The following is a 22,320-nucleotide window of genomic DNA, read 5'->3' as shown; positions in this document are numbered from 1 at the left end:
TTACAGCATAGGAGAGGACATAGGGTCCAATAAGCATATGTTGGTGCTACAAAGAAAAAAATGTGCATTTTTATAGCACCTCATTAAGTTGAAATGTCTCAGAAGTTTGCACCAACTACGTTGCACAAGCAGTCATGAGGTGTATTTATCCAGAGGATTGTTGGCCAGTACACTTGGAGAAACTCCTTTCTCATTCGAAGAGTATCATAGTGGAATTTCTTTAATATCTATCCGAAGAATACTAATAGCCAACTACTATATTGCCAATTCACATCACTACCCTGGTCTGACAGACAGATTTGTAGCCCTCAGATTCTGTTTCTCTCATCCCTTGTCTACTAGTCTGAACAAAACTGAAGAAGTTTTGCAATATAAAATATGTAAAATAAAAAGCTACCATCAATAGTCAACAACAACAACTTGGATTTATATAGCGCCTTCCACGCTAAACGATGTCTCATAGTGCTTCACGGTAATGGATCCCGGGGCTGAGCTAGGGGGAGGGGGAGGAAGGTGACCAAAGGCATGGTCGAAAAGAAAGGTCTTCAGCCGAGACCTGAAAATAGGAAGAGAGGGGGTGAGGCGAAGGGAGTGAGGAAGGCAGTTCCAGAGCCTCGGGGCATAGTGGCTGAAAGCACGGCCACTGAGAGTGAAGCGGAGGAATCAGGGGACCAGGAGGAGGCAAGACCCAGTAGAACAAAGGCAACGGGCACTCTTTGAGGAGAGAGTAGGTCAGAGAGATGGGGAGGGGGTGCAGAGGAGTGGAGGGATTTAAAGACAAAGGGTGAGGATTTTGAAGTCGATCCTCTCTGGGACAGGCAGCCAGTGCAGTCTGGCAAGGACTGGGGTAATCGGGGAGCGGAGTTTGGTGCAGGTAAGAATGCGGGCAGAAGAGTTTTGTATGACCTGGATTTTATGGATGGTAGTGGAGGGGAGACCGGCGAAGAAGGCATTTGAATAGTCCAGTCGAGAGGTGACAAAGGCATGGACCAGGGTTTCAGCGGGTTTTGGAGTGAAGTATTGGCGGAGACGGGCAATGCGTCGGAGGTGGAAGAAAGCGGTGCTGGTGAGGGACCGGATGTAGGGTAGGAAGGATAATTGTGGGTCAAACCTGATGCCAAGGTTGCGTACGGGTTCGGAGAGTTTTAGGGGGAGATCAAGTAGGTGGAGGAGGTGAGAACCGTGTAATTTTAGATGCTGACGAGAGCCAAAGAGTATGGCTTCTGTCTTGTCAACGTTCAGCTGAAGGAAATTTGCGCTCATCCAGCTCCTGAGATTCGACAGGCAGCTGACAGAACATCAAGGGACTGGGGGTCGCAAAGTGAGGTGGAAAAATAGAGATGGGTGTCATCCGCACACATGTGGAAGTGTACCCCATGTCTGCGGATGACATCCCCAAGGGGGAGCATGTAGATCAGAAAGAGGAGGATGGATCCTTGGGGTACCCACAGGTAACCGGGTGAGAGTGGGAGGAGAAGCCGTTTGTGCAGATGTACTGCTGGCGGCTCATGAGGTAGGACTCGAACCAGGCGAGTGCGGTCCCACTGAGGTGGATGACGGAGGAAAGGCGGTGAAGGAGGATGGCATGATCGACTGTGTCCGCAGCGGAGAGGTCTAGGAGGACAAGGAGGCAGAGGAAGCCCTGGTCACAGATAGAGAGGATGTCATTTGTGACTTTCACAAGCGCAGTCTCTGTACCGTGCGTGTTTACAAGTTTCAATGTTAGCTAAAGATGGTTTCTAAAGAAAATTAGACACATACGATCAGCAGTACAAATAACCATTTGAATCTTACAGAATAAGGAGGTGCAACATGAGCATAATTGCACTGTGCTGCTTGCTGCTGAACTATATTTGGCTGTGGCCTTGATTTATACAAACCCTTACTTCACACAGCTTGGAAGCTAATTATGGAAACAGCTGCTGCACACACTGCTTATGCAGCTATTTCTCATTGAACTCTTCAGGTTCACACGTTGGCGATTGAATGCGTTTCCCTGAACATTTAGTTACTGTTATAGAGTTACCAGAGAAAGTTGTTTTAAAACCTTACCCAGTACGTGACTGCCCCACTTTGTCGCAGATATCCAGTATTAGGCCCCAGTCCTCTGCAGTGTTCATCTCGCTCGTTGCCTTCTCTATCAAAGAATTCAAGAAGAGAAATTTGTGTGAATTCACAGAGGGAGAAGGAGAAAAAAAACACATGCAAGCAGAGAATATAAGTGACTTAAACCTGAAAAAGGGGTGAAAAAGCCCAAATGATCTGTACGTAACTTGCACCTTCATTTAGCCATTATGAGATGCTCTCCCAAAGCTTTGAGATGTCCTCTCAATGTGAAAAGCACTATGTCAAATATAAGATTATTATGAACAATAAACAGCAATAGTCAGCAGTGGATACCAGATTGATCAAAATCTAAAAGAAAAGCAAAGGTTATATAATTTCAAATCTGAGGAAAGGTCACACCCACAATTGTTTTTTTTATTTCAGGCACTGATCATCCTAGTGTGCATTTTCAACATTTTCTAGTATTTGTAAGAGAAGTAAAAAAATATTTTGAGCACTTTTTGGAGCAGCTTTATTCTTTAGAGTTTTCTAATGCATTGACTAAATCTAGGCTAAACTTGGCATGAAAAACCTTCATGACAAATTCCTCTTAAATTACTTACAAGCTCAATGGTGTCCTGGATAGGGCTGCAGTTTACAGACTGGTTTGAATCCTAGCCTGTGCTAAATTTCCTGATCTCATGTGAAAGCTAAATTGGCCCTAGCTTTCCCCGAGTTACAGAAGTGAAAACAGTCAGGTTTCCTGGCTCAAAGTTTCTCTAGCACACCTCTGCTGGTTATGTGCATGTGTGGTAGTCAGGCAGCCGTGGGATATCAAGCTCAGCTATGGTACTTTCTACAATTAGTGGTCCTCCAATACTCAGTTATGCATTAATCTGCAAAACCGGACGGCAATAATCCACAACTGTTTGTGGGACACTGCTGTGCGCATTTGGCTGCCGCTTTTTGCCGCAAAATATACAACAACAACAAATTACACACAAACAAACAAAATTACATTTGTATAGCGCCTTTCATGTCAGGAGGACTTCCCAAGACACTCGACAGTCAGTGTTTCGGACCTGAGTTGGGGGTCAGGACTGGGGAGGGTGGAGGAGGGGAAGGAGGGTGATCGAAAGCACGGTCAAAGAGGAGGGTCTTGAGATGGGTCTTGAAGGAAGCAAGGGAGGGGCGAGGCAGAGCGATGCGGACTAGAGTTCCAGAGGGTGGGGGCCAATGGTGGGGCTTGTGAGGCGGGGGACGTGAAGCAGGCTGGAGCCCGCAGGTTGGTACGGGGTAAGGAGGTGGCAGAGGTAGGGGCGAGGAAAGCCATGGAGGGCTTTGAAGGTGAGGACCAGGATCTTGAACCGCATCCTCTGTGTGATGGGAAGCCAGTGGAGTCGGGCGAGGATGGGGTGATAGGATCACGGCAAGGACACAGAGTTCTGGATGATCTGCAGCCTATGGAGGGAGGAGTTTAGGAGGCCAACAAGCAGGGAGTTTGCATAGTCAACCCTGGATGTTATGAATGTGTGTATGAGGGTTACACTTGTATAGCACCCTTCACGTCAGAAAGAAGTCCTAGAAAGCTGGACGATCAGGGGTTTTGGAACCAAGCTGGCAGTTGGGGTCGGCGGGGGGGGGGGGGGCAGGAGGGTTGAGGGTGGCCGAAGGCATGGTCGAAGAGGAAGGTCTACTTCAAGCTCCATCTAAAGACAAGAGAGGGGGTGAGGCGGAGGGATGTGCGGGATACAGTTCCAGAGTGTGGGGCCAGATGCTGAATGCCTGACCACCAATGGTGGGGCGGGAAGTGCGAGGGACCCGAAATTCCCTGTACATATAAACATGTAGGAGTAGTCAGTCTTTGGTCTCATGTTCCTGAGTCACACGCTCACAACGTGAACTCCGTCCACATTGGCCACTTCTCCTGCCGATGACAGTAGCACAAAGGAATTTTCCTGTCAGCACTATATAAAAACTGTAAACTTAATTGTGCGTGATCGAGCAAGATTTAAGATTCTGATTGTCTGGCCAGCAGTCATTAATTCTTATCAGACACTTGGACCAAAAAATAAAAAATAAAGCCTAAATTCTTAAACAGATAATGTACACAAAAAAAGGAAACAAAAAGTATGCTTGTCAAAAGATAAAATGTAAAAGCAGATCACCCAGCCAAAGCAACAGTAGACCACTTTAAGGCACAGAATGTGTCCCAGAGACCTCTCATACCATTCCCAATCTCAGTGGAGGCATGGTGTGGAATTATGGAACCAACGAGAAGTAACCAATGACATATTCTGACCCATTTGCTAAAAGGTGACCACATTACGTTCTAAATTTGTGAATGAACGATGCTACCTATATTCATTTTATAATAATCATCATCATCCTTGCATTAGATGTAGCTTCTTTCAAGTCAGGAGGACATTTCAAAGTGCTTCACAGGATTAGACTGTGACGTGTGGTAACAGGGCAACCAATTCGCACTCAGCAATATTATAAGTATATATCTATATACCAATAAAATGGCAATTTCTGTCTGTGCTTCAAGAAGGATCTCAGTAACCAATTGATTTAGAGACATGATTTATACCTCGTGGGAAAGGTCTTGTATCTGGGAGTGAGATGGGCATATTTGTTTTGGGGTATCTCCTATCATTCACAAGTTATTTTCATTTTGTGTTTTTTTGCTGCAATTACCCCTGGTGGCCACCAAGTCAAAGTGGCGCTGTGACATCATACATCACAGAGCACCTACGTATGTACCCACTTACTGCAGTTGCACCTGGTGGCCGGCCAGATGACCGTGGCGCTGTGGCATCCTGTGGCAGAGCAGGCACGTAGCTAAGTGGCGGGAACAAAACGAAGAACACAGACAAGGCTAAGCCGCGGCGACAACAAAATTACATTTTTAAGCGCTGCGTCTTCCCAAAAGGAGTCCTCCCAAAAGGGAGGATAGACAAAGATGAAATGTCTGTCTGTCAATCTACATTCCATATTGGATCCTTTGGTTGCAAGCGTAGCTGCAACGGGTAAAGCTAGTTCTATATATTCCTAATATTCCTCTTCCTGAAACACTGATCTTATAAGAGCCACACTAGGCTACAACAACAACAGTTACATTTGTATAGCGCCTTTCACGTTGGGAGGACGTCCCAAGGTGCTGGACAGTCAGTGTTTCAGACCCAAGCTGGGGGTCAGGATCGGGGAGGGTAGAGGACAGGGGGAAAAGGAGGGTGATCAAAGGCACGGTCAAAGAGGAGGGTCTTGAGATGGGTCGAGGAAGGGGGTGAGGCAGAGGGACTGAGGGATGGAGTTCCAGAGGGTGGGGGCAGAGTGGGTGAAGGCTCACCCACCAATGGTGGGGCAGGCAGGCGGGGGACGTGATGGAGATCAGAGCGGCAGGTTGGTAGGGGGTTAGGAGGTCGCAGAGGTGGGGAGAGCAAGCCCATGGAGGGCTTTGAAGGTGAGGACCAGGAGCTTGAACTTGTTCCTCTGTGTGATGGGAAGCCAGAGAGGTCGGGCGAGGATGGAAGTGATAGGATCACGGAACCTAGTGCTGGAGAGGACACTGGCTGTAGAATTCTGCATGACCTGGAGCCTATGGAGGGAGAGTTGGGTGGAGCCTAAAAGGCATGTCAAATACAATAAAATCTGGTGTGCAGAAGATTTTATGTATGCATGAATATCTTGCATACATGGCTACATTACTTGTATAACTCCTATCCTTTCCATGCTTTCCCTAGATAGATTCCTTCGTACAAAATAGGCACTATAAAATTTGATGTTTGCTTTAATAAAACTAGAAGTTTTAGCTTTCTAATGTAAATGATCTCTGCATTTTATAGGCTCTGATTACATTAAATCATCACAAATCTCACAGGTAATTGCTTTCAAACCATCGTGCATTTGCACTCAAAAGCAACAGCTAAAGTGCACACAGCAAGATGCCACAAAAAGCTATCAGGTAAACTACCAATTAACCAACTGAAAAAGCACTGAGTACCTCGGTTGAACATCTCATCTAAAGGACAATGAAGCTCTCCTCCAGTATTGCACGGAATATCAAACTGAATTTTGAGCTCAAAGTCCTTTAAGCTCTGATCCAGAAGTAAAAGTACTACCGATTGAGTTAAGCTGATACTTTGTGATTCAGGTGGTAGCAAGATACATACTATTCGGTGTGTCCCAAATTTGCTCAGCAATTCTTGCCGTGCACCAGAGCTGAAGGGCAGGGAGGAAGGAGCCAGTTGAGCTGAGCAGGGATGGAGATGATAGGCTCTCGGAGCAAGGTTCTGGATAGTCTGCAGCCTGTGCAGGAAAGAACTGGGGAGTCGGCAATCAGAGCATAGGCGTATGTGAGATGTAATAAGGATATGGATGGCTCCAAGTGGAAAAAATAGAGCAATGAAAATGAAAAAGAGCAAACATAACATGTGTTGTTTGGAAGAGATAGTAAACAGAGGTCCCATCTGCCGTTTGAGGTGAATGTTAAAGATTCCATGGCAATACTCGAAAAGAGAAGGGAGTTTCTCCAGGTATACTGGCCAACAATTCTCCAAATAAAATTGGTCATTCATTTTATGTCCATTTGTGAGACAATGTTGTGCTGTCGCATTCACCAACAAACTGCATAGTGAATCCAGTGAAGCGCTTTGAGACATGTTGACGTGAAAGGTCCTAATGTAAAGATTATTTAATTTAAATAGGAATTGGCTCCAGGGACTCCTTGGCTCTCCATATTTTGACATTATTTTAAGCCTTTGTTGCCTTTTGCAGGGGAATAAATAATAAGCTTTGTATTTGATGTAGCATCTATAGCATTGAAAAGTCTCAAAGCTCTTTTAAAAAAAATGCAACAAGCACCACCTTCCTAATTTGGACTTAACTTAAAATACTTCAAAATTTTGCATGATCTTAAATTTTAAGTTAATAGCTTAAGTACGATCATGAGAAATGTTAGACCTCTAGCTGTTTGCGCCTTCTAAAATAATTGGGTTATTTTCAGTTGACTGAAGTTTGGCCCAACAAATAAGTACAGTACAGTAGCTCAGTTCCACCTAGAGTTCATCAATGAAAATGTCTCGACAACTGCATGTTTCGTAACAGTAAATTCAACACCACTGAATCCAAAACAGTTTGTAAGCACAATTTCTCAATCTTCAAGTGTCTGCCACAACAGATAAATAACTAGTTATTTAACAGAAAGCCCATTACTTTAATAGACTACAATCACATTTTAATTTTGAATTCATCTTTGATTTGTTAATATAAGTAGATTGGAATCTATTTATTCATCCGTGGATAAAGTCCTCAGCTTGTGCTTGTTGCCCATTGCTGCCATCCTTGGTCCTAACCATCAATTATTTAATCTTAAGCTGCTAATGATATATGCTTCCAATTCAAAGATAGTACACCGATGTTTGAGTTTAGTCTCTAACATTATGTAAATGTTAATCTGAATGATTTCATGAACCCAAATGCTAAAGGATGACTGTAAAGTGAGTTTAGGTTAAATCAAAATTACTATAAAACAGATAACTGAAAATAAAATAAAGTGAAATTCATGTTCTTTTACAGACTTATAAATAACACTATGACACATGCAGAAGCAGACAGCATAAAGTCAGTTTAAGAAAATGAATAAGCTTTCAAATACTCTGCACACACCAAACACTAACGCTCAACTCAAAGGTGTTTTCATGTGATGTATTTGGTATTCATCAGCTTCCTACAGAAGGTTACAAGTTTGTAATTATTTGCCATAAAAACTCACACCAAATCCACTTGCAACTAATGCATGACCCAGTTTGTTTAATTTCACACCAAGGCTATTTATGATAACAGTTTACACCAACAGATATGTGTGTCCATATCATTCATATGCAATGCTCAAGTTTTCTGGAATGTCAAAGGCAAGCATATGGCAACTCAGCCAAGAGGAGAAAGGGCAGGCTTCACAAGTACCAGCCAGTTGTCTTCAAGGATTCCTTTATCCTGTAGTGATACAAGGCGCAAGAATAGCTGACGTATTGATTCCTGCAAATTATGAATGTACCATTTTAATAGTAGCAGTGAATACTTCAAGGCACAACCCAACAACAATTTAGTCAGACAGACAATACAGTAGGTCAAATTGCGTTAGATCACTCTGGTGACAAAAGAATGAGACTGACCAGTGTCTTGCCCCACCCTACCTCTGACAAAGTGGAAGACACACCAACCTTCCTTCTCTAATTGGCAAAATGGCAAGCAGCACACACTGCTGGAAAATGAATACAAAACTCATGTCCATCTCAAATCAGTGCCCTCCACAGAATATTTCTTCAATGCACTACGTTATTGTAGTTTGATATGTCTTTCTTTCCTGAAAAATGCCCATTGCCTGACTTATTGGGAACTGAATCACAACGCTACTGAATCCTTTATCGATGTCTTCATCGCCTCGAGAATAGATTCTTCCAATTGGCATTACTGGCATATGGAGCTTTGCTCTCCAGAGATTCACAATGAATTCAGAACTCAGCAATTCGATTTCTCACAGTTGAGCTTTGCATTCTGCTTTTAATCCATGTGTCCTGTAGGTCTCGACAATGCACTAATTAATTTAAAAGGGAAGCATACTCTCAAATTATACCTGCTCCGTCAACAGGAGTTATCACAATCATAAGATAGCACCAGAAAAGTATGATAGCAAAGGTCTTTCAGTTCAGTTGACTTCATTCTTTCACAATCCCTACCCTATCCTCTTTCCATTACGACATCCAGTTATGACAGCTGAGGGTGAGACACTTGCGTGAATATGAAAAAATCTAGTTATGAAAGACAAACCAAAGTGGCACTCCTAGTTCTCCCGCAATGAAGTATGATGTAACATCAGGAAACAAAGCAAAGTGGCTGAAGGTGGGGTATTGAAAAAGGCTGAATAAGCAGATGGGACTTCAATGCAATCCCACCCCCACCCCAGTGCTGCCGGGAGCGTTATCTTACACTATGTAAATTCCAAGTCCTATCGTGGGATTTGAACCAAAGCTTTCCGGCTCAAGAGGTGAAAATGCTACTGCTGAGCCAAGCTGACTCCCAAAGGCATTCTCTTTCACAACACTGTGGAAAGCAGACTATTTTGTGGAGTGCTATAGCACTCCGGCTGGTCGAAACCTTGGGCAAGTTTCCTTACTTCACATGCGTGATAACAATCCCTCAAGAAAAAAAAACAATTGGTCACTTCAACCCACGACTGTTTGTGGGACACTGCTGTGCGCAATTGGCTGCTGCGTTTCGCTCACAAATATACATTCAATTCACTTCACAGTATATTGTGTGAAGCACTTTGAGATGTCTAAAGACGTAAAAAGCGCAAGATGAAATGCAAGGATTATTATTATTATTTTATTTAATTTAAAAAAGATTTAGCCTAACCACTGAAAACACAATTCTATTCAGAGAATATTGTGAATTAATGTGCAAGCTATCTCTTTAAATGCTCACAAAAATTCTGAAGGAGTGAGCTTGGCAGGATTACGGCAGAACCCCCATTATAAGGCGGTAGGGGAGGTGGCTGAAGCACCATCGAAGAGGAAGGCTTTCAGGTGGGTCTTGAAAAAGGGGAGAAAGGGAGCAAAGTGGAAGGATTGAGCGAGAGTGTACCAGAGTTTCGAGCAGAGGAGCCGGGTGGTGGATTGGGGAGTGAGGAGGTCAGAAAGATAGGCAGGTGCCAGAGAGTTAAGGGATTTGAACACAAGCGTGAGGATCTTGAAGTCGATCCGTTTGGTGATAGGGAGTCAGTGGACCCTGGCCAGAACTGGTAAGATGCAGGTACAGAGTTTGATCCAGGTCAGTATGTGGGCGGCAGAGCTCTGAATGAGCTGGATCTTTTGAATAGTGGAACTGGGGAGACTTGGTGAGTCTGCGTTTGAGTAATCCAGGCGGGAGGTGACAAACGCATACACGAGAGTTTCAGCTGCATTTGGGGTAAGGTACTGTCGGAGGCGGGCAATGCGGTGGAGGTGGAAGAAGGCGGTGCTGCTCAGGGATCGGATGTGGGGAGGAAGTACAGCTGGGGGCTGGACCGGATGCCTAGATTGTGCACTGGTTCGGTGAGTCTGAGGGAGAGCCCAGGGAGGTTGACAAGTTCAGATCCGCAGGAGTGAAGACGTTGACGGGAACCAAGGAGTGTTCAGCTGCAGGAAGTTTGCAGGACCTGATGTCTACCAGACAAGCTCATAGAACATCGACAGACTTGGAGTTGGTACTGGAGGATTCAAAGTAGATTTGTGTGTTATCCGCATACATGTGGAAGTTTACCCCGTGTTTACGGATGACATCGCCCAGAGGGCGCATATGGATAAGGAAGAGGGTCAAGGATGGAGCCCTGGAGTACCTCATAGGTGACCGGACAGGAGCGGAAGGAGAAACCATTTGCCAAAATGAAATCGAGGCGGTTGGTTGTTAAGTAGGACTCGAACCATGCAAGTGCGGTCCCACTAAGGTGGATGAGGGAGGAGGCGGTGGAGGAGGATGCCGTGGTCAACTGTATCGAATGCAGCAGAGAGATCAGGAGGACGAGGAGGCAGAGGGGAGCCCTGGTCACAGATAGAGAGGGCGTTGTTTGTGATTTTGATAAGTGCTGTCTCTGTGCTGCGGGCAGGGCAAAAAACAAACTGCAGGGACTCGAGGAGAAAGTGGAGGGAAAGGTGTGATCAAAGTTGACCTGCAACAATGGGTTCCAGGACTTTGGCAAGGAAGCATAGGTTGGAAATGAGACAGTAGTGTGAAGAGATTAGAGGGATCGAGGGTGGGTTTTTTTTTTTTGAGGAGGGGTGTGATAACAGCGGAGGAAAATGATGCAGCCAAGCGGATGTTTTCAATCTTTGAAGTGAAGAAGTCTAGGACCTCATCGCACTTGGTGTTTGATGTGAGGATAAAAGGGACTTGAGGGGGTGCACAAAGGTGATGGACGGTGGAAAACAGCGTCTTTGGATTGTTGTTTGCCTCCAGGATGACTTTGGAGTAAGTCAAAGTGGCCAGTTATGTCACTGCATACTCATCCAAAATACCATCTGGCTCCATCACACTTCAAATCATGATGTAGCTTCAAAACCCACCATCAAGCAGACTCGTGTGAACCACAGCCACAGCTTGAAGCGCGACAGTGCAATATGAAGTGATCTGGCTGGCTTTTTATTAACATTTTGAATTCTTTAGCAAGTAAATGTCAGCATCCACAAGTCAATCCTGCTAAAAGCAACTCCCACACTATAACGAAGTACGTTATAACAAGGTTCTACTGTAGTAAGGAAGTGCAGATTATTTTTATTTAGTTTGGGGTATTTCATTAATAATAGCACAGTGGAGTTCAGTGGGACAATACCAAGGATGAAGCTTCAAAAAACTTTCTTCCAATTTACTCATGCTATATAAGCTCAAAGTCCTTCTCACCTGGGCATTCTTCATTTGTCTGGGATTGGCCCAAGACAAATGAAGAATGCCTAAGTGGGAAGGACTTCTGACCGCCCAGGAGTACTATCTCCTTTACTAACTCACCTTCTAATTTGGGGAATAAATTAGGATTCTCCTGGATAGTCTGTCGCAAATCCCAAATGTTGTCTTGGCCCATTTCTTGTTGAAGATTTCATACAGTCTGCTACTTCCAAAATAAACGTTTGTAGGCTGCAAAGTAAGCTAAAATCCTGTTGGTGGGTAGGGGTGTTAAAACAGATAGAAGAGCAAAACGAGAAAAAAGAAAATAAAAATGGGCAATTGAGAATAAGTGAAGGATTTTATTCACTTTAAAATACAAATGTACCAATTGTTTGAATTAGAATATTGCAAGTGTTTCAAACTATAAGTAGTGAAAATACCCATCCTGCAAAAAAGACAATTATATAAAAATATATTGTACAGGAACAGCTTGGCTTAGTTGAGCACTCATCTCTCATCTCTGCATCAGAACGCTTCAAGCCCTAAGTCGTGACTTGACCTCATAGCACCGGGGGATTGTCATCCAGGGCATTCGTCCACCTGAAAACAGGCATTGGAAATCTTGGTTAACAACTAGTGTTGCCTTTCAGATGAAACATTAAACTGAGGTCACCCTCTGCTTATATAGGTGGACTTTAAGGATCACATGACACTGCTTAAAAAGTTAAAGGCATTTCGCCTGATGACTTAGTCAACAATCATCCAGAGGAATGAATCATTCACCTCAAGGCTGTTTATGGGACGCATTGACTGGCCCACAAGAACAGGCACTGCACTTGACTGAAATTAACTTGAACTGTGAAGCCCTTTGATATGAGGTGGTGCTATAAAAATGCAAGTTTGTTCTTGTCGTTAAAATATTGACTTGAAAAGGCAATATTCGTTACTTAAGGTTCAATATTCCATTTACAAAGTGCAATAGATGGGGGCGAGCTAAGCACTTCTGTGGTTTCGGCCCAGTCATCCTGTTAACTTCTGCAACAGTCAATTTGCCATTAAAAGAAAAAAATTCGCAGACATTACATTCTTCCTAAGGACAACCAGTTTTCATCTCCCACAACAGAGCCCATTTCAAACTCACTATCAAATGTCGTCACAATAACACAACACACCAATGGTCCTTGGATTCTTCCTCTTTTCTTACCAGCTTCTGGAAATCCACTTTATTCATTTGAAAATACAAGTGTACCAACTGTTTGAACTGGAATATTGCAAGCGTTTCAAACTATAAACTAGCGCCAAGGTCACCACCTCCGCATCATGAAACTCCATTTTCTCCTCCAGAAAATGTCTGCCTGCTTTCAATTGAGGACATTTTAAGAACATTCTACAGTTAAGACTCAATCTAATAGTTTGTGATGTGCTACATAACGTATCTATACCTGAATGAATTTTCCACTGCTGATCTGCACAACACTCCTGCTTTAAGCTGGAATGGCAAGCTAGTTGTCATCTTGGATAGTATGGTAGCCTATTTGCTTTCGGTCAGATTGTGGTTTCATACCCCATATCGGGTCTAGACTTCAGTCCAGGTTGATACCCAATGCAGTCCTGGGAGACTGCTACATTGGTGAAGGTGCTGTCATTTGAATGAAATGTTCAACTGAAACATCTGTCTGTTTTCAATTCGACATGGCAAAAGAAAGGAATTTTTCCCAGTGTCCTGAGTTATGTCGTTCAACTCATGGCTACTTGGTGCTGTATGCAAAAATGGCTGCCCCATGGGTGTCTACAAAAACAATAATTGGATTCAACTCTAATTACCATAAAACATTTTGAAATATTCTAATACTCTAAAAATGCTATAAAAAGTTGTTTCTTCTTTCTTGTTTACCGTCCCCATTGTTCATAAACCTCTCTTAACTAACTCCATTGATTCTCCACTGGTATGAAGAAAGTTCCAATCACAAATGCTAGAAGGAAATAATATGGTCCAATTGGTGCGGTCAGTGCCTGGAATGAAATAGGACACACAGACTTAGTTGACCTCTACCAGTGTGGCTGTAGGAGCAGCACAATTGGCTTCATCGCTATTGGGCAAGAGAGGGATCAAACTTTTCCTGGTCTGAGCCTCAAGTCCGCTGTCTTAAAATTTGAGATCATTCAAAGATCATGCTGAATTCTAGAAAATTCTTTAATTTGGATGGCATTTTCACATTCTTTTTAAGACCAGGAGTAATTTGGGGCCTGTGATTGCTGCTCCTGATCGCAACCCACTAACTCCTGTCCTTACCAACCATCTGTTAGCTCTTTCTTTTTTCCTTCTAGCATTAGTCTTTCTTAATACCAGTGTAGAATCTATGGAATAAGTGTGAATATGTAAACAAAGGGCGAGGACAAGATTCCTTTTACAGTCAATATTCTGAACGCTCAATATCTCAGATCACAAATACCTGTATAGAGAATGACCATTTGAGTATGGACGCATCAACAGTACACACACAAATCAGCATATTCAGGAAAGAAATGAAAACCAACGATAAAAGTAAAAATAATGTGAATGTTACAGTACAGAAGATTGGAACTACACACAAAGGATGGAGGAAAACAAGATTAAAAGAATGAAGATCAGGTAAAGTGTATTTAAGACTTCTTGCATACATTATAATCCTTGCATTTGATATAACGCTTTTCACGTCTTCTAGACATCTCAAAGCGCTTCACAGAATAGACTGTTAAGTGAATTGACTGTATATATTTGTGGGCGAAATGCGGCAGCCAATTACGCACAGCAGTGTCCCACAAACAGTCATAGATTGAAATGACCAATTTATTATTCTTTTTTTTTGAGGGATTATCATCAGGCGTGTGGAGTAAGGAAACTTGCCCAAGGTTTCACCCTGCTGGGAATTGAACCCAGGTCTCTCGCTTGCAAAGTGAGTGCTCTAACCATTGAGCTACAGAACTCCACATCAGGAAGAAGGGAAGAGATGAGGGGAATAGGGGGTGGTAGACCTTCACGTGGAGTTATAAATGGCGGCAGAGGCTATTTGGACCGAATGGTCTGTTTCTGCGACTTGTCAAATGCCATGAATCCAGAGGTATTATTCCCTTGTCTAGCTGTTTTGTTTCAGTGCATTGGTACACTGTGGTGTGTAAATGTAATTTTGTTGCTGTAGTTAGATGAAATGAAAAACAGGGAAGTTATGGTAAATTGCTATAGAACCGTGGTTAGACCACACTTAGAATACTGTGTGCAGTTCTGGTCCCCACATTATAGAAGGGATATAGAGGCACTGGAGAGGGTGCAAAGGAGATTCAAAAGGATGATCCCAGAACTGACAGGTTATACCTATCAGGAAAGGCTGAACATAGTTGAACTCTTCGCTCTTGAAAAGAGAAGGGTAAGGGGTGACCTGATAGAGGTCTTTAAAATTATGAAAGGTTTTGATAGGGTAGACATGGGGAAGATAATAATAATAATCCTGCATTTGATACAGCGTTTTTCACACCTTCTGGACGTCTCAAAGCACTTCACAGAATATGCGGTAAAGTGAATTGACCGTATATTAAGATGTTTCCACTTGTGGGGGAGACCAAAACCAGAGGCCATCAATATAAAACAGTCACAAATAGATCAAATAGGGAAGTTAGAAGAAATTTCTTCACACCAAGAGGAGTGGAAATGTGGAACATGCCACCACAAGGAGTGTTGAGGCAAATAGCATAGATGTATTTAAGGGAAAGCTAAATAGTTACATGAGGGAGAAAGGAATAGAAGGTTATGCTTGAAGGCTTAGTTGAGGAAGGGCAGGAGGAGGCTCATATGGAGCATAAACACCGGCATAGACCAGTTGGGCCAAATGGCTTGTTTCTGTGCTGTATATTCTAATGTAAGATGAGCACTAACTAAATTCATCGCTCCAACAGCCTTTACATTGTGTGGTCAGCCTGGCTCAACTGGTAGCACATCTCACCTCTGAGTCAGAAGGTTGTGTATTCAAGCCCAACATCAGGTCTTGGAACTCATATAGTCATGGCTGACATCAATTAAATCAATGTTCTGTTTGGCTGTTCTGGCAGACGTTAAAGATCCCATGAGGGCTATTCAAATAGAGAGCAGAGTTTTCTCCTGATTTTATAGCCAACAAACCTCTAACAAAATTGGTCATTCGCCTCGTGGCTGTTTGTGGGATGTTGCTGTACACAAATTGACTGACATGTTCACCCACAACCAGTTACTCTACAATATTTCCTATGAAGCACTTTGAGACATCCTCCCAACATAAAAGATGTTATACCAAACGTAAGGTTTTTCTAAAAAAATGTTGTGTTGAAATGTTTCCACGAGCTTCACAAGCAATTACTGTCCCGTGTACGAATCATTCCAGTAGGATCCTTCTGATGAGCATCTAAGATAAATAATTTAAGGAATTCAACTTTTGGAATAAAAATTGTGCCCATAACTTAGTTAAAAAATCTATATCAAACAGGAATCTTCTATCAAAACCATGATGGGTACTTGCCATCAAATGATCATTTTTTTCCAAAGACATGGTTCATGGGACCTGGATTCACATCGCTATGATGAACCTGCACTGCTGAGGTTCTGATATCAACCACACTGGGAGAAGATGCCAAGTGGAGTCTGATGTTTATAATAATAATAATTCTTACATTTGATATAGGGTCTTTCACATCAGAAGTACGCCTCAATGCGCTTCACAGGATTCACTGTAAAGTTAGTGACTATTTTTTTGCAGGAAAGCACAGGAGACAATCGGCCACAGCAATGACCGACAAAGCCATTAAATGAATTACTATTTTTTCTTGGGGGGGGGGGGTGGTAGGGGAGAAGAGATCTTGGCCAGGACACAAGAAGAAGCTCCCTTTTCTTTTCGAACAGTGGGATGGAACCTTTAATATCCATCAGGCATGGGAGGGTCTCACTTTAACATTTTAAGCTTCTCCATTAAAAAGAGAGCCAGCGAGAGAAACACCACCAGGCCAGCATCAAATCTCCTGATTCCTGCTTCTTGGCTACATGAGCTGAGGAAAACTCCAGAAATGATTTCAAAGCAAACAAAATGAAAGCAAAAAAAGTATTCATGTATAACCTCACAAAAATGCGAAAACAAATTGAAGGCATTCAATAGAGGGTTTTCAAAACTGAATAAATGAAAACACCTATGTTTCTGGAGAACTTGAGAAGTTAATTGTAATTTTGGGGGAAAAAAATACAGTAAACACCTAATAACTCAACCCTGGCTTAATTTGTCACTACCACTTAAGTGAACATGCTGTCAATATCCCAGCCACATTTATATATGTATTTATACATATGCCTAACTCACCACACCAGATAACTTGACACTAAGCCCTTTTCTCTTGGAGTGATGAGTCATCAGGAGTTTACTGTACATAATGACACTGAAATTAATTCAAACCTTGTAAGAAACTGTGGGAAATCAGCTGGTTAGAGAGAACGTTACCTTTGCACATGCTGCATTGTGCCAGGTGTTATCTTGTCCAATGCTGTCCAATAGAGTCCAAAGTATTAGTTAGGCAAACAACAGATTTTTAAGGAAGGTGTGCGATGCAAGGATTTTTGATATCATTACAAGACCCTTTGAAGACAATCTGTGCATACTGGCAATATCTCTCAAATATTGATCCTGTATACAAAGTACTGAAACACTCATTGCTTAGCAACTTAATTGGAAAATACTTAATTCATATGAACAGCTCATGCATTTTGTGCCAGAATCCCACCCCTAAACAATGTAGCACCTCACATATTAACAGTAATAATACAAGTATCCTTGAATCCAATCATATCAAGCATATACCTCTCCGACCTCCTAAACCCTACCATCCTGTTCACTCCCTCCACTCAGCGGGCTCCGGCCTTCTTCACCTCCCCCGCCTCGCTCACCCCACTATTGGCGGGTGGGCCTTCCGACACTCTGCCCCCACCCTCTGGAACTCCATCCCTCAGTCCCTCCGTTTCGCCCTCTCTTTTGCCACCTTCAAGACCCATCTCAAGACTCTCCTCTTCGACCGTGCTTTCGATCTCTCTGCCTCCCTCCGGCCCTCCACCCTCCCCCACCCCAGGACCGTAACTCTGTCTGTCCAGGGCCTTGGGACATCCTCTCGCCGTGAAAGGCGCTTTACAAATGTAATTTTATTGTTGTTGTTAAAACAAGTTCTGATTATAACTTTTGCACAATTATTTAACATGAAAAAATAGTTCACTTATTTAATCTTTGATCAATATCCAATCAGTTTCTGTGGTATAAAAAAACACCTTGCACTTTATAACATAACAGCACATACGGAAGAGGTAAGATAATTGGAGGAGCAACATTAATTCCCTTTTGATAAGGCACTATATCAGGCAGGGAGAAACCTTGGGCAAGTTTCCTTACTCCACACAGAGCCTAATAATAATCCCTCCAAAACCAAAAACAATAATAAAATTGGTCATTTTTAATCTACGACTGTTTGTGGGACATTGCTGTGCGCAATTGGCTGCCGCGTTCGCCCACAAATATACAGTCAATTCACTTTACAGTGTGTTCTGTGAAGCGCTTTGGGACGTCCTCCCGACGTGAAAAGCGCTATATCAAATGCAAGGATTATTATTATTATTATTAATAAAATCCTTGCATTTGGTATCCCGTCTTTTACATCAGGAGGACGTCCCAAGGTGCTTCACAGGATTTAAGGTAAAATTAAGTGACTAGGGGGAATGTGGCAGCCAATTTTCGTACAGCAATGTCCCACAAACAGCCATGAAGTGAATGACCAATTTTATTTGAGGGATTGTTTGTTGGCCAGGAAACCGGGAGAAACTCCCTTCTGCTTTCGAACAGTGCCGTAGAATCTTTAACGTTCACCTGAAAAGGCAGACGGGACCTCGGTTTAATGTGTCATCCGAAGGACAACACCTCCAACAACACAACACACCCCAGCACTGCTTTGTAGTGTCAGGTTGGACTATGTGATTCCAAGTCCGACATGGGGCTCGAGCCCACCACCTTCTGCTAATACTCAGCCAGGCTGGAGGTGGGCAGGCGAGAGAGTGAGGTGAGATAATGTCACAGAGTTGGGAAAGAGTGAGGGCATGTCGTTCAAGAACAGTAACTGAAATGCTCATTCAGGTACTCTATTAAAAAAACTACTATTGATAACATAATTTGAAATTCACTGCATGAAAATATTAACTGCAGAACTCAAGTCCAAATTTCACCCATCCTAGAGAGCCAGCAGATGACATTGTCTATCTGAAGTAATTTACACATCCCAGATTGGTGCACACAGCAGCAATCTCAACCTTTACTCTCACAAGAATAATAATTGATGCTCATTTCTCAAACTAGGTCACAAATTCTCAGATGCTGGGACAACAGAGGGGTTGACGCCAACAAAGTGACAGGTGTTACTATTGATGACATGATTGGGATTTTTTTTTAAAACCACCAATACATTTGCACAACATTCCAGGTGAAAGTTAAGGCCATGAGCCCTGAATTGGGGATGAGGGGAAAGTATTTTCATAATCTGAGATTCCAGAATAACATCTACTTTGTTCTATAGTGACAAACAAAGGTTAGAAATGTGCAAAATACTCTGTATTCTGAAACATTCTTATATATAAAAAGTCATCATCTCCTAAAAATTAAAAATGAATTCCTTCTTCCAAAGCCAATTCCAACAAAATAATAATATTGCCTTATCACACTGTCGATATGTCTCAAACAATGTAACAAAATATGGAAAATACACTGAATCCATCATTACTAAAGACCTCCTGTAGAATTTGGTCCATCAAAGCTGCCCCAAACTTACCCTGAGTTGTGGAGTAGTAGGAAAACGCAATCAAGAATATTTGGGGTCACAGGAATCAAATTTGCAACATGAATAGGCACAGATGGTACCCTGGGGTTGACACTCCCTTCATCCATGAACTCATACAATATGTATCATTAGTAAGCAAAATGATTTTTGAATATAATTGATGCTCATCCCAAGGAGCATCACCTAGGAGGTTAGAAGACTTTAAAAAATATATAATATATTGTGAGAATATGGAATATCTCACTACAAAAGAGTGTTGAATCCGAGTCTGTACCTAACTAAAAAAGGAATTAGATAAATACCTTTTGGAAAAATAATATTAAAGGGTATGGGGAAACAGTGTAAAAGGATTGGAGAGGATAGCTCCAATTGAAAGCGAATCATGATTGACCAAATGGTCTCCTCCTGTGCTATAAAATATTTACAGAAAACAAAATTCACATCCCACAACTACTATTAAAATCTCATTTGTAGATGAGCAGAATACTGTACACCACAATTAGATGGATGTTCAATTCACAAAGAAGCTGGCATTTTGTATGCCAGATCTTCATTGCAAAGAAATGCCGCTTTGCATTGTTTACATCTTCCACGATGAACAAGGCATCTCCGAGACACTGGGGGTTTTCAACACAAATGATTTCAATTTGCATTAAATCAATGAAATGCTGTCTGTTTTCGTTTAAATTGGGATTTAGCTGAAACCCATTAAATAAAAAGTTTACTTATTCAGATGAGAAGCACAAACGGTTAATCGACTTTGCCGCACAGTATATTCTGTGAAGCGCTTCGAGACATCTCGAAGACATGATAAGGCGCGATATTAAATGCAAGGATTATTATTATGATGATTATAACTGGATCTAATTAGATAGATTAGATCTAATCCTAAACTATTGATGATTAGGTCTCTGTTTGAAAAGGGTTTACAATTAAAGTTTAGACGCTGTCTTGTGTGTGTATGTATATATGTATATATTATTAAAAAGACCTATTACAGCAGTCGGTATGTAAACAGACAGCAACCCAAACCGTGTGATTCGTAACCCTTAACCCCTTCACCAACAAAAGGCCCAGATCTCACCGTCAGTGCTCGCTGCCGGACTCCCTGCTCTGACAACAACAACAACCACCACAAACAGCCTGAAGGACGAAAACCAACATAAGTCGCGCACACACACAGACACCACAGACACACACAGACACTACAGATACACACACACACACAGACAGACACTACAGACACACACACACACAGACAGACACTACAGACAGACACAGACACTACAGACACACACAGACAGACACTACAGACAGACACAACAGACACACACAGACAGACACTACAGACAGACACACAGACACTACAGACACACACAGACAGACACTACAGACACACACAGACTACAGTCACACACAAATACTACAGACACACATACACTACAGACACACACAGACACTACAGACACACACAGACACACAGACACTACAGACACACAAATACTACAGACACACATACACTACAGACACTACACAGACAGACACTACAGACACACACAGACAGACACTACAGACACACACAGACAGACACTGGACACAGACACAGCTACAATGCCGACTTCAAATAAGGATAAACAGCGGCTTTCTCTATCCCACATTACAAACCACAACACAGAGCGGAGCCGCCCCCCCACACACACACACACACACACAGCTCAGCTGATTAAACCCTTCCCCAACCACCACCATCACCACCACCACCACCGACCTCAACCGCCGCCGCCTCCCTCCCGCACTCCCCCAACTCACTCACCGACATCTTGGTCGAACGGATTGGCTGCGAAGAGCGGCATCTCCGACCCCCTTTGTGCCGTGTGTGTGTGTGTGTCACGTTCTCCGGTGTTCCTCAGCCCTCCCCTCCCCCCCTCCAACCCTCCCCTCCGCTCCCGCCGCGTGACGCCCCGATCTCGCGCGTTTCCCAACAACCCCCACGAACGGACGTACGTACGTGCGCGCGTACGTACTGACGTCTCTCCCCCCCCCCACGCCGCCGCGTGGCCCGGCTTCAACCACACACGTGCGCACTGCGCATGCTCCCCCCCCACACCAGCCCGCGCTGCTGCGGCTCCCGCGCGCCCAGAGCTGGTGTCCGCGCTGGCGCGGTGGCGGGCAGGTTGGGCGGTTTCACGCCCCAAATTGGGCGGGTTTTTTTGTGGTGCTGGGCTGGGTATGGGGGGGTTGGGGGGGGTTGGGGGAAACACTGCTTTGAGAGGTTGCCTGGATATTTTACACGAAAAAAAAACAATTTAAACCTGCAAACACCTCCCCCACCCCCCACCACCACCACCACCCAACCCCACCCGGCACGCACAGACCTTTCAAAAACAACAACAACAACAACAACAACAAATTACATTTGCAAAGAGCCTTTCGGGTCTGGAGGACGCCCCAAGGCGCTGACACTTCTGATCGGCCAGTCTGCTAGCCGCAGCAGCCTCGGCGCAGGTCTTGGGCTACTCTGGGGCTAGTACTTTGGCCGGCTATTAATTTCCGACAACCCCCGGCTGCAGGCTGCCAGCTCCTTCGTCTGGCGCTCAATGGGTCCGATGTAGGGACACGGCTCCTTAATAATGATAATAATCCTTGCATTTGATATAGCGCTTTTCACGTCGGGAGGACGTCCCAAAGCGCTTCACGGAATATACTGTAAAGTGAATTGACTGTATATTTGTGGGCGAACGCGGCAGCCAATTGCGCACAGCAATGTCCCACAAACAGTCGTAGATTGAAAATGACCAATTTATTATTGTTTTTGGTTTTGGAGGGATTATTATTAGGCTCTGTGTGGAGTAAGGAAACTTGCCCAAGATTTCGCCCTCTGCCTGGAATTGAACTCAGGTCTCTCGCTTGCAAAGCGAGTGCTCTAACCACTGAGCTACAGGACTCCACTTGTTGAGGCAAAAAAAAATCTCTCGTCCAGAGCGAGGGAATGAA

The 22,320-nt window shown here is 43.4% G+C and overlaps 1 protein-coding gene across 3 annotated transcripts in view; it reads right to left on the bottom strand.

Moving 5' to 3' along the window:
• Positions 1-21,247, bottom strand: part of stam (signal transducing adaptor molecule (SH3 domain and ITAM motif) 1) — a 36,257-nt gene extending 15,010 nt beyond the window's left edge. Inside the window, exons 1-3 of one of the 3 annotated variants that reach the window (XM_007889761.2) lie at positions 21,140-21,207; positions 20,411-20,469; positions 2,053-2,137 (exon numbers count right to left, since the gene is read on the bottom strand). In XM_007889761.2, the coding sequence (XP_007887952.1) occupies positions 2,053-2,120 (68 nt within the window). In that variant the 5' untranslated portion in view covers positions 2,121-2,137; positions 20,411-20,469; positions 21,140-21,207. Of the gene's footprint in view, positions 1-2,052; positions 2,138-11,589; positions 11,736-20,410; positions 20,470-21,139 lie in introns of all 3 variants that reach the window. The other 2 variants (XM_007889760.1, XM_042331772.1) reach the window with 2 other exon arrangements.
• Positions 21,248-22,320: the final 1,073 nt, after the last annotated feature.

Source organism: Callorhinchus milii, unplaced genomic scaffold (assembly GCF_018977255.1).
Source record: "Callorhinchus milii isolate IMCB2004 unplaced genomic scaffold, IMCB_Cmil_1.0 Scaffold2, whole genome shotgun sequence".
Classification (NCBI taxonomy): Eukaryota; Metazoa; Chordata; class Chondrichthyes; order Chimaeriformes; family Callorhinchidae; genus Callorhinchus; species Callorhinchus milii.
Note: the sequence above shows the minus strand (reverse complement) of the source record. Positions and strands in the feature narration are given on the sequence as shown.